Genomic DNA, 12,635 nt, shown 5'->3' with positions numbered 1-12,635 from the left:
TACAGGTCCAAAGCAACTAACTTCTCCATTTTAGGTCAACTCTGATGTGTTCTGTCAGAACAGTCTTCTTTAAATTTTAACAGCAAAAACCAAGGATTCTAACACCACAGTGTTCCTACAAGTCATATCCAAGTACTTGTTTATGCAGGTCAAAACCTATGCAAAGTCCTCAGGGAATGAGTTCTGAAGGGCTTAGTTTTCCAGATACTTGGGTATTTCATAAGCACTCACTCTGTGCCAAGCACGAGCTACGATAATATGCAGCATCTCAATGCTTGAGACAATCCTACAAGGTAGGCAATGTCTTATGCCATCTTTTAAGGAGCTAACAGTCCAGAGAAGTTAGGCTACTCGCTGCCCAGGATGACACTGCTAGTGAAGAATACCGAATGAACTGGGAGATTCCAGCCCACTGTATCCCAAAGCATGTCCTCACCACTCACTCCCCTGCTCCCCTCAACCTTTGTGCCACTTGGCCTCAGCTTACACCTCTCTCCTCTTGCTCACCCCACACCAAAAACATTGGTCCCTTTGTGATGTGTTAAACACCTCATACATTACTCTACTGTCCCTTTGCACCCCAGCCCAGCCCCACAGGAACAGGAGAGAGCAGGACCTCTGCTCTCTGCACTGCTGCGTCCCCAACTAGAACAGTGTCTTAATCATAGCAGACGTTCACGATTTATTTGAAAAGTAAGTATGTGTGAATATTGTAACTGACTTGCTGAAAATCTTCCTAATTTTTAGGGCACAATTCCCTGACCTCTTATGCAGAGGATAAGAGGATATTCAGAGTGATTTATCTAATTGGAGAAAGCAAAATTTAAGCTGTGAAGCTAAGGCTCCATAATTGATGGTCTTAGGTGATACCAAATGAAAATGGTGGAGTAAAGACCTCCAAAAATTCTCTCCTCCATAAAAGCAAAGAGAACTTGGGCCAAAATAGTTTCCGGCACCTATTCAGGACTCTGGATATTAACCAAAGGCTTAGAGTAACCCAAGAAGCATTTATGCAAGAAAAACAGTGAAATTTTGGTAAGAAGAGTGAATTCTGTGGCATGTTAACTGTCCGTTCCCATTCCCTATTCCCCAGCAATGTGGTGGTAACCTTGAAAACCAACATCCACAACCATGCCGAAAACCAGCAAACTGGCAGCCACTGGAAGGAGACAGAGCAGGCAGGGCTGGAGCTCCTTCAAAGCCCCATTCCCAGAGAACTGTCATTATCTGACCTGCCTGGTGGTTTCCTAGAAGACCCTACTTGTAAGGCTGTCTTTATTTGACCTGACTCAGAGCCCTCCTACTGCAAAAAGTCTCTTGGTGGGGAGGGGAGGAAGTATTTGTTAAAAATAATCACAGGTAATTGTTGAATATCATGCTGCCTGAGGATGTGGCTAACAGTATGGGCAAAACACAGGCTAACCAAACAGCTTAAAAAGAAAAGTAGGGGTATGACATGTCCATACGGCACTTTGAAAAGCTTTTATATATATCTGGGAACCTAGAAGGCCATGAACATGCATCGGGCTGTGCACATGCCCAGGGAAGACCTGAGAAGGCCCTAAGCTCTCATCTCTGGTTGACCGTAAGGCTGTGTACAGGCAGGAGGTGAGGCTAAGGAAGAGCTGAAAACTGCATGGTGAGTATTAAAGGCAAGCACCAATGAGTACACAGAGCCCCTAAGCAAAGACTGGGAGACTTAGTTCCAGGCATCTAAGGAAATCTTCATCCATTCATTAGCTAACCGCTAAGCAAACCAAGCAGAGATTTAAGTGGCTACAAACACACACGCTACAGACTTTACAAAATTTTCCAAAAAGTCACTAAAACAATAGTAACATCATTAACCCCTGGGGAAGGTGCAGAATCTGATTTCCAGGGCTGCTGTATTATTTTAAATGTTCTGTTGTCTACAAGAAATTATGAGACATTCAAAGAAACAAGAAGGTACAGCCCATTAATGTGGGGAGGGGGGTAGGTAGGGCAGGAAGGAAGCAGCCAATAAAGAGGTGGAAATTATAAAGAAAAGAGGCAAACAGAAATTCTGGAATTGAAAGTCATAATAACCAAAACAAAAAATCCACAACCAATCTGAACAGACAAAAGATAGGCCAGTTGAGATTATCCAGTCTGAGGAATTGAAAGAAAAAAGGAAAAGAAAGAGCCCAAGCATATGCATAGGGCAGTGGCAGAAGGAGAGGAGCGAGAAAGAGAGAAGGGCAAAAATGTTTGAAGAAATAATGGCTGAAAACTTACCAAATGTGATGAAAAACAATCTACATGCCCAAGAAGCTCAAGGAACTCCAAGTATAATAAACTCAGGGAGCCACACCTAGACTCGTCATAATCAAACTACTGAAAGCCAGAGCCTCAAAAGCAGCAAGAGAAGAGACTCATCGCATTGGAGGGATCCTCGGTAAGATTAACAACTGGTTTCTCATCCAAAGAAACCACGGATACCAGAAAGCCTCCATTCAAACTGCTGAAAGAAAAAGACTGTCAACCAAGAATTCTCTACCAACAAAACTGTCCTTCAAAAGTGAGGAAGAAATTAGGGCGTTCCCAGATAAACAAAAACTGGAAGAATCTGTCACTAACAAACCTACCCTATGAGAAATATTAAAAGAGGCCTTTCAGACTGAAATGAAAGCACACTAAACATTAACTCAAATACACGTGAATAAAGAGCCCAAAAAAGGTAACTACATAGGTAAATATAAAAGACGGTATAAATAGGTTGTAACATTTTTTTCTCTAATCTGATTTAAAAAACAACTGCATTAAGCAGTAATTATAAATCTGTGTTGATAGGCATATCATGTATAAAGATGTTAATTTGTGTGACAATAATAGCAGGAGGGAAACAGGGAGAAATAAAGCTTTATATCAAAGCAAAGATTGTGTATACTAGTTGCAAAGTTGGTGTTAACCCAACCTATGTTATTACCAGTTAAGATGTTAACTGTTAACACTTAGGGTAGCCTCTTAAAAAATAACTCAGAAAAAATAAAGTAAAAGAAATGACAAGAGAGTGAAAATGTATAAAAACTATCTAACACAAATAAGGCAGCACTGTAGGAACAAAGAAACAAAACAGACATGACCTAGGAAACCAAGAGCAAAATGACAGACATAAATCCTACCCTATCAGTAATGACATTAAATGTAAATGGATTAAACACTCCAATTAAAAACTGGTCCAATTACATGCTCTCTACAAGAGAAACATTTTAGATTCAAAGACAAACAGACCAGGGGTGCCTGGGTAGCTTAGTCAGTTGAGTGTCTGACTTCCACTCAGGTCATGATCTCACGGTTGGGAGTTTGAGCCCTGCATCAGGCCCGCTGCTGTTAGCCCAGAGCCCACTTCTGATCTGTGTCTCCCTCTTTCTGCCCCTCCCTCACTCGTGCGCGTACACGTGCGCTCTTTCTCTCTCTCTCAAAAATAAATAAACATTGAAAAAAAAAGGCTAAAAGTGAAAGGCTGGAAAAAGATCTAGCATGCACTGGTAACCAAAAGAGTGCTGGAATGATTATACTATCAGACAAAACAGACTTTAAGACAAAATTTGTCACTAAAGACAAAGAATGAATTTTATAATGATAAAAGGGCTCGTCCACCCATAATTGCATATATGCACTTAACAACAGAGCCCCAAAATACATGAAGCAAAAACTGACACAACAGAAGACAGAAATACACAATTCAACAATATTAGAGACTTCAATATCTCACTTTCAATAATGCATAGAATAACTAAACACACAAGGAAAAAGACTTAATCAACATACAAATCAACTAGACCTAAAAGATACCCACAGAATACTCAATAGCAGAATATACATTTTTTTTTATTTTTTTAATATTTATTTATTTTTGACAGAGAGACAGAGCATGAGCAAGGGAAGGGCAGAGAGAGACGGACACAGAGAATCCAAAGCAGGCTCCAGGCTCTGAGCTGTCAGCACAGAGCCTGATGTGGGGCTTGAACTCAGACCGTGAAATCATGACCTGAGCCGAAGTTGGACGCTCAACCGACTGAGCCACCCTCGTGCCCCCAGAATACACATTCTTCTCCAGCACATACAAAACATTCTCCAGGGTAAACCATATGTTAGGCCATTAAAAAGTCTCAATAAATTTTTTTTTTTTTAATTTTTTTTTTTCAACGTTTATCTATTTTTGAGACAGAGAGAGACAGAGCATGAACAGGGGAGGGGCAGAGAGAGAGGGAGACACAGAATTGGAAACAGGCTCCAGGCTCTGAGCCATCAGCCCAGAGCCTGACGCGGGGCTCGAACTCACAGACCGTGAGATCGTGACCTGGCTGAAGTCGGACGCTTAACCGACTGCGCCACCCAGGCGCCCCAAAGTCTCAATAAATTTAAAAGAACTGAAATAATACAAAGTATGTTCTCCAACCATACCGAATGAAATTAAAAATCAGTAACACAATGGTGGGTCTTAGACTGCTGTGCTGTTCAGTCTCATTTCCTCTTGTGTTTCACTTTTTCATATCCTTCCCACTCACTGCTGACAGTGTCTTTGTATGGTAACCCCCCCCACCGCCATTGTGGATGCTAATTTGCCCTTATAATCTATTAGAAGTTTGGAGATGGAACCATCGAACTTGCAGAACAAAAGAATAAGGCTCAGTATAAAACCACAAGGGGCTCTGCCTTGAAGAATCAGGAAGCATTAGGGATCAGTATTTGGAGCATCTTATTCTAGCCACCTAGGAGCCAGCCTAGTTCTTAGGCAGGCAAGGTTAATGGGCAGCCTAAAGGCCCAGGAAGGCACCAGTATAATGCAAATCAGTTCCATGGCAACCAGCGGTTAAGAAACATTACTTCTTCCATTATTAAGGAAAAAAAATTCCCAGCCTTCTGATATAAAGATGTTCAACATTCCTTTATAAGCCAGTCAGACTAACAAAAGGAAGACGTTCTCTTTTTACATATTTTGCTCTAAATTCCAATTTCCTTTGAGGACATGCCTTCCCATAAAAAGAACATCATCAATCTTACCCTTCCCTGTACTGTTTTATACTTAAAATCACTATCACAGGGTTTTACGCTCTCACATTTTTCTAAACTGCTCCATGAACATGTTTTTGTCTCCTTAACCAGACTTAAAGCCCTTGGGGGGAAAAAAAGGCCATTCATGTTTCATTCTCCTTTTTGTAGTTCCCTGCCCGCTCAGAGAGCTGTGCTGGGCTCATTAATGCTCCCTTAACAAATACTGGTTAACTCAGAGGGTCATACAGGTGTGTCCTAATATACTGGTGTGTCCCAAACAACTTCTAGATGTGCCAAGATAACAACCCCTTTGGGTCTGGGGCAGGGGGTGCAGTGGTTAGAGGTTGGGGTAGCAGGAGCACCTCAATGTGTGCATCACCATGTGAAAAAGGCTGGGAAACACTGAGTTAAGGGACTAATTAGAAACACTGCTGAGGGGCACCTGAGTGGCAGTCAGTTGAGCCTCCAACTCTTGACTTCGGCTCAGGTCTTGATCCCAGGGTCGTGGGATCATGGGATTGAGCACCGCATGGATGCTTAAGACTCTCTGTCTCTCTCTCTCTGCCCCCTCCCCCCACTTGCACACGTGCGCTCTCTCTCTCTCAGAAACAAACACACAACAACAAAAAAACCCTGGGTTAAAGGACTAATTAGAAACACTTCTGAAAAGAACTAGAAAGAGACTGAATGTCCATAAAAAAGATGAACCTCCTCATGTACCAACTAGAAAATCTTCCAAGACACGTAAGTGAAAGCCAGCAAGATCCAGGCAGTATGTAAAACATGCTACCATCCACGTAATAAGGAGCATACACACACTTCATGGATTACCTATGCATACGGTACGCCTTTACGGGTACACCACAGTGGCTGGCCCTGAAGGGAACCCAGGAGGTAGAGATGGAGATGGGAAAACTTATCCCAATGAACCCACTGAACTTCTGAATTTTAAAGCATGTGACGGCATTAAATTTTTTTGAATTCTATTTTAGAGGAGGAGAGAAAGTGGGTAAGGGAGGCAGGGAGGGCAAGGGGAAAGGGAAGGGAGAGAGGGAGAGAAAGAGAGAGAGACAGTCTCAAGCAGGTTCCACACTCAGTGCAGGGCCTGACGTGGGGCTCCATACCTACAACCCTGGGATCATGACATGAGCCGAAATCAAGAGTTGGCACTCAACCCGACTAAGCCACCCAGGGCCCCCCAATAATTTTTTTTAATGTTTATTTATTTTTGAGAGAAAGAAAGACAGAGTGTGAGCAGGGAAGGGGCAGACAGAGAGGGAGACACAGAATTCAAAGCAGGCTCCAGGCTCTGAGCTGTCAGCAGCCCCGATGCAAGGCTGGAACTCATGAACTGTGTGATCATGACCTGAGCCGAAGTCAGACGTTTAACCGACTGAGCCACCCAGGCACCCCAATAAACTTTTTAAAGTTGCCAAAACCACCTATGCCTAGTAATGACTATTTTCTATGCAAAACACCTTTATGACTAAGTCAAATGTTGGGTTAAAATAAGAAAAGCAAGATCTGGTTGCTGGTTACCCAGCTATGTTCTCTTTGTGAAAATCCACTGAGCTCTACACTTAATTATGATCTGTGTACTTTTCCACAGGTATAATATACCTCAATAAAAAGTCAAACATAAAATGAAAAGGTTACTTAGGTCAACTGTCTTTTTGTTCCCTTATTAAAAGGCCAGTATATGTCATTTATTTGCCTAAAAAATTGTTTCAAATTGTTCAGCAATGTTCCTCAAAAGCAACCTCCTATGACTGAGATGTCATGCCGAGCCCGTGTGACAAGGGGGCTCAGGTCTGCCTGCTCTGCTTCTCCATCAGTAGTAACGGCCTCCAGTCCCACATTCTCACTCTGGGCTGGGAGGGTTCAGTAAGCACTGAGGAGCATTACTAAAAACCACCTTATGGTTTACTGCATTGCAATTACATTTTTAAATTATGAAAATGAAAGTATTTAAAGACTTATCAAAAATGCCAAAGTCACAAAGGATGCAGATGGAGGCTGTGCAAACAGTCCAGACAGAAGGAGGCTACCTATAGAGGCGTGACCGTCAAATCCAACACCTGACCCGAGGCTGCTTCTGTGATGGAGAAGGGAGAACTGTTACCCAGGACTTTGCTACATAAACAGGTAAAATCAGAAAATAAACGGCAGGTTGAAGTCTCCGTGTTGAACTGAACTTAGGCTATACTATGGTCATATGAGAGCATTTCCCCACTCTTAATCAAAATACAGGGGCGCCTGGGTGGCGCAGTCGGTTAAGCATCCGACTTCAGCCAGGTCACGATCTCGCGGTCCGTGAGTTCGAGCCCCACGTCAGGCTCTGGGCTGATGGCTCAGAGCCTGGAGCCTGTTTCCGATTCTGTGTCTCCCTCTCTCTCTGCCCCTCCCCCGTTCATGCTCTGTCTCTCTCTGTCCCAAAAATAAATAAAAACGTTGAAAAAAAAAATTAAAAAAAAAAAAAAAAAACAAAATACAATTGATGTTAGTTAAAGTAAAGGGCCACAATGTTAAGTTACTCTTAAATGAGGGACAGGTCTATGTCCCTGTATGCGGGAACAGGGGGAGACTAAGCAGCAGTGGCAAATGATCATGAGAATAGGGTAAAATGTTAACAGGTTAATTTGAGTCCAGGGTGTGTGGATGTGCTTTGTGTTGGTTTTTTTTCTGTGAAATTAAAATTACTTCCAAATAAAGTCTTTTAAAACCATGTATTAATAAATTACTACCAATAAGAATCAAAACAAGCTTAGAAATGAATCTGGATTTTGATTATGACAGTTGCCTCTCATGACGCATTTTAATGCCAAGGCACTATTTCAATTTGCAAAAAAAAAAAAAAGTAAAAATTACACCTTCTGGCTAGATTTATAAGAGCTAAATAAGTACCTTCCAAGACCTAAAGCTTAACATAATTGTCTTTAACATAAGACTCCACCTCAGTAATTTCTCATAATGTGAACCTTAATGGAGAAACTAGATTTACAGGAAGTTTAATAAAAGTTCTCATCCACACGAGGGATTAATCTCGCTTGAGTGGCAAACACAATGATAAATCCTAGCTAACGATGTAGGTTAAGAGCACTTAAAGCCCTACCAAAAAAGAAAACAGAAATCAAAGGTCTAATAAAATGGTACATGTCCCAATAGATCTAATTCTTAGAAATGACAATGATGAAGGACTACACATGAAAGGCAAAACTTTAAATTTACAGAAAAACATACGGGAGACAATTCCCATCCCTCCAGGAAGGGAAAATTTCTTACATAAAAAAGCACAAGCCATACAGGAGAAGAATGAGAAATTAAACTACACTCAAAACTCACAATTTGCATGTGAAGTAAAGCCACATTTAAAGGGAAAGGACGAGTCACTTTTGGGGAGAGGACAGGCCCCTGCAAAAGGAGCTCACAAACTGGCAGCACCCAGGAAAAGCTCTGTCGTCATCAGGCCTGTAAACACATGGAGAGTAGCAGCGACACCACCCAGAGCTGACTGTCCCCTGGCTGCACACATGTCCTCCACACCCCCCAGAGATCCTAGGGACAGGGAACTGGCCAGGGAGGGAGCCTCCTCTCCACCAGATCCCTTTAACTAATAAAATCATTCACCAGGTGCCTCCAGGCAAAGAGGTGGCCTCCAGTGTCCAGAAAGGAGGATCCTCAGCACCCAGGTTCAGGCCTTAGAGAACTTTGGCGATTACAAGAGGACAGCCCTAAAACTACCTCCCAGCCCCTGAAGCCCTAGGACAATACTTTCTAACAACATCCTGGCACTAATGCTAGCTGAGAGTTCTGGATAAACAAGACGCTGGCCCCAGCGACATCTATCTAGCAGGATGTTAAGATATAACAGCGCCACGACACTAAGACACAGATTGTTAAAAATTCACTCTCAAAGGTAGGCCTATTGTCTACAATTCAGCAGGACGGCTAGCTTCTCAGAGATCAGGGAGAGAGAGGGTAAAACATTCCAAAATACACAAGGCACTGCATGTTTTAACTATAATGAAGCATGTTAAGGTTACAACTACTAAATTAAGGATGGGAGGAAATGCAGAAACACTGCCAGCTGTATTCTTAAAACTGCATGACATCCCCAAATAGTTTCCTCGCTGCAAAAATCCAATGCAACAGAAACCCCCGCTAGATCCAGTGAGGAGGTCGGGGGGGGGGGGGGGGGGGGGCGGGGGGGACACACACACAGAGATCAGAGGTTTCACTCAAATGACATCTGAATGTACCTTTTATAATTAGAAACAACATGAAAACTACTTCCGGTATTCTTGAAAATGTCCACTTCCCTAACAGTTCAAATGAAAGAACCAGTTATTAGGAAACCTTTAAAAGCAAGTCTTGGGGGCAGAAGGCAAGTACTGGCAGGAATACAATTTCTTCACTCAAGCCCTTGAGAAAATTAACTCATAACAAAAGCTAACAGTTCACATCAGAAAGTAGGTTTCTTTTTCTTGGGCAGAGGTCTAGAAATTCCCTCTGTTCATCACAACTATCAGTAGTTTATCAATTTAAACACAACAACAACCTAAATAATTTTTTCCATTCTGACTAATATCAGATCCTGTAACTGCAGGCAAGAGGTGCACATCTGCCAATAAAAACAGAGAAAAGTCAAAAGCTAACTCATGTTCTCGAGAGCATTTAAAGAGAAAACATCTACAAGTAGACTTCCTACAACAAATTGCATTTGTGTGTCCAGATAAGTCAGGGATTGCCTACCCACTATCCTCAAAGGAACAACCTTACTGCAAACTTACAGACTACAAATAAAGGTCTAAAATGTCAAGGTTTAAAATAAATGCAAAACCAAATGCTAATGGCTTTTTTTAAAATATCATTACTCATTTTATCAATTCTAAACACGTTAAGTTTCAATACTGTGTGGGTCAACAAACGACATGAGAGAAGTCAGGCCTTTGGGAGAACAGGGACAGGGAAAGTTGATACAACTGTAATCACATCTACAGATTCAGCAATACTCAGATTAGATGAATTTTCCAGATAACTGTGAAAATATCACGGTGACCTACAGTGAAACGTATCATTTCTTTGGGCTCCAAATGCCATGATTTATTAACTAAGGTATGAGGACAAAAGTATAGAAGGTATGTCCTACAAATGAAGGCTGAAAGATACTAAAAAGGAATTCAAATTTAAAAAACTAAGGTAAGAATGTGTAATAACTTAATACCAACTTCAAGCCTTAGAGAAGGTATCATCAACTAGTTTCCTGCAATTGGCGCATAACTGATGATGAAATTAACCGGTTTTTTTTTTCTTCTGTTCTTACCTCATAAGACCAGACACACTGCACCCCCGCAAACCTCCGGACACATCTTCCCACCTCCACGTCCTCGTGAGTCGTGTACATTTCCCGGAGACACTTTCCAATGTGCGGCACCATTCTCCGGAGAACCTCCCGGCTCATGATCACACCGGGCCCCCCCATGCAGAAGTTCTCACCGGGTTCCAGGGCCAGTTTCCCCATCTCTTCCGTGGTGCCCAGTCCTGTCTGCCCGAGAAAGAGGGGCTCACTGCTATTCAAACTCCTCAGAAAATTCTCCAGACGGTCTCCTTTGATATACACGTCATCATCTGCTCTCATAAACCATTCATACTTGTCCAGGTAGTGGTCATGCATGTACTTGAGCATCATGAAAGACTTCTTCTGGGGTGGGTAGGAGTCGTCCACGCCCCGTAGTGGCACTATCGGAATTGGTATCGAGGTGTCTGAACCCTCACTAGAGAAGAATTCGACTTTCCCAGGAATTGTCTTGGACCATGTTCTGGAATTAAAATAAGCATCAGTGAGAGAACAGTTTATTTCAAGCTTCTCATTTCCAGAAATCCACAGATCTACTCATGTTGAAGCACTGTGTGTTCAGAAGGAATGATAAAAAGCTACCTGATCTGCTTGCTTCCCCTTAACAGAAGTCCAGGCTATGGGGTATTGCAAGGCCCAAGTTCATTTTCAAAAGAATCCCACCAAAAAGAGATTAATGAAGTGTTAAAATATTTCCGGGATAACTAAGTTTTAAGCTGTGGCTGAAAACCAAATTGCCGGGACACCAAGGTTTCAACACCCAGGTTAATTTTCTGATACTATCAACCCTCCACCTACAAACTCCTCCACTCCAGAAGACAATTAAAAATCAAATTCTTCATTCAGCAAAGTTTCTTTGGATGCATATCAATGCCAAGTATGTGCTAAGCCAGGGGATGCAGGGCGAACAAAACACAGATGCCAACTTATAGAGCAGTCATCAGGAGAGACAGACGTTTATCAAAGGAGTCACACACAAATGTACATACTATTATGAATTAAAACAAGTGCTCTGAAAGGCACACAGCCTTCAAGAGCAAACACACAGAAAGATCACAAACAAGACACACAATGCAGAGAATGCTTCCTGGAGACAGGGTGAATGTCAAGGATGAGATACAGACCCAGGATGCAGCAGAGGAAAGGGATGGCACAGAAACGGGTGAACGCTGAGTATTCCACGGTCTTCGGGGGTGGAGGAGAGGGTTGGGGCCACTGGGTGGGAACTGCCACAGCAGCCTGGACGGGGGGTGCCAAGGGTAACTGCACGTCCCATTGTCAGAGGAGAGATTAGAAATGAACGAAAAGGAAACAAAGAATCCTGCTCCTGCACAACTGATTTAAGGCCATCGTGTTCCAACTTTCCTTATGCCTTCCTCATTTTATGTAGTAAGAGCTGAAGCGGTCCAGCTACAAATATGCATTTATACAGACTACTTCTAGGAAAAACATCGCAGAACATAAATGAAGCAGTCAATAAACAGAACATAAATGAAGCAGATCAAAAAAGGTCTGTTCCCAGGTGATATTCTCTCCAATATATTTTTATTTTGCTTATCCATTACAATCATATGTATTATAGTGAAAAGTGAACTTGAAGGGTCAATGAAAACCACACATCTTACATGAAAGGTCTTAGGGAGAGAAATTCTTGTAAAAGACATATACCAACCCCCAGAGGAGAGGTACAGAAGTAGGGGAGTGGGGAGGGACTAAGAAGGGGATAAAGAGCTTTCTCTTTTTATTCTGTGTATCTTCAAATGAAGGAAAGTTTTTATAAGCAGGATATTATTGGGGGGGGGAGGGTTAACTGTGCTAAAATATATGTAACTTGAAATTTACCATTTTAACCATTTTTTAAGTACTACTGTTCAGTGGCATTGAACATATTCATATTGTTCTTCAACATCACCACCATGCATCTCCAGAATGTTTTCATCTGCAAAACTAAATCTCTAAAGTACAGTATTATTTTTGTAATTTTATAAATGATCTACAATGAATTACTTAAAAAAGCAATTACTGGCTTTTAATTCTTCTCCTAACCCAAATATAAGGAATACAAAATGACTTCAAATTTCTCTCATTCAAGCAGAAGAGGAATTCGATGAACTTGTCAAACATGCTTCTCAAAAAAATCCAAGGATTAAATACATACCGTTTTTCATCAAAGCTAGGAAGTCGACTGTAAGACACACAATTGTTTTTTGTGCCAATAACAAGGAAAAAACAGTGCCAATCATAATCACATGATGCCAGC

At 41.8% G+C, this 12,635-nt stretch overlaps 1 protein-coding gene and 1 long non-coding RNA gene across 2 annotated transcripts in view; one reads left to right on the top strand and one right to left on the bottom strand.

Moving 5' to 3' along the window:
• The window catches only part of CHSY1 (chondroitin sulfate synthase 1), a 71,789-nt gene that overhangs the window by 45,250 nt on the left and 13,904 nt on the right, over nt 1-12,635 (bottom strand). The window contains exon 2 of the mRNA XM_025919145.2: nt 10,343-10,838. Coding sequence (XP_025774930.2) covers nt 10,343-10,838 — 496 coding nt within the window. The remainder of the gene's footprint in view (nt 1-10,342; nt 10,839-12,635) is intronic.
• Nucleotides 585-10,675, top strand: LOC147580375 (uncharacterized). The gene is made up of 3 exons (XR_015252837.1): nt 585-693; nt 1,094-1,263; nt 10,351-10,675. It is a non-coding gene; the product is annotated as an uncharacterized LOC147580375 (long non-coding RNA).

Source organism: Puma concolor, chromosome B3, assembly GCF_028749965.1.
Source record: "Puma concolor isolate L17-30 chromosome B3, mPumCon1.1.hap2, whole genome shotgun sequence".
Classification (NCBI taxonomy): Eukaryota; Metazoa; Chordata; class Mammalia; order Carnivora; family Felidae; genus Puma; species Puma concolor.
Note: the sequence above shows the minus strand (reverse complement) of the source record. Positions and strands in the feature narration are given on the sequence as shown.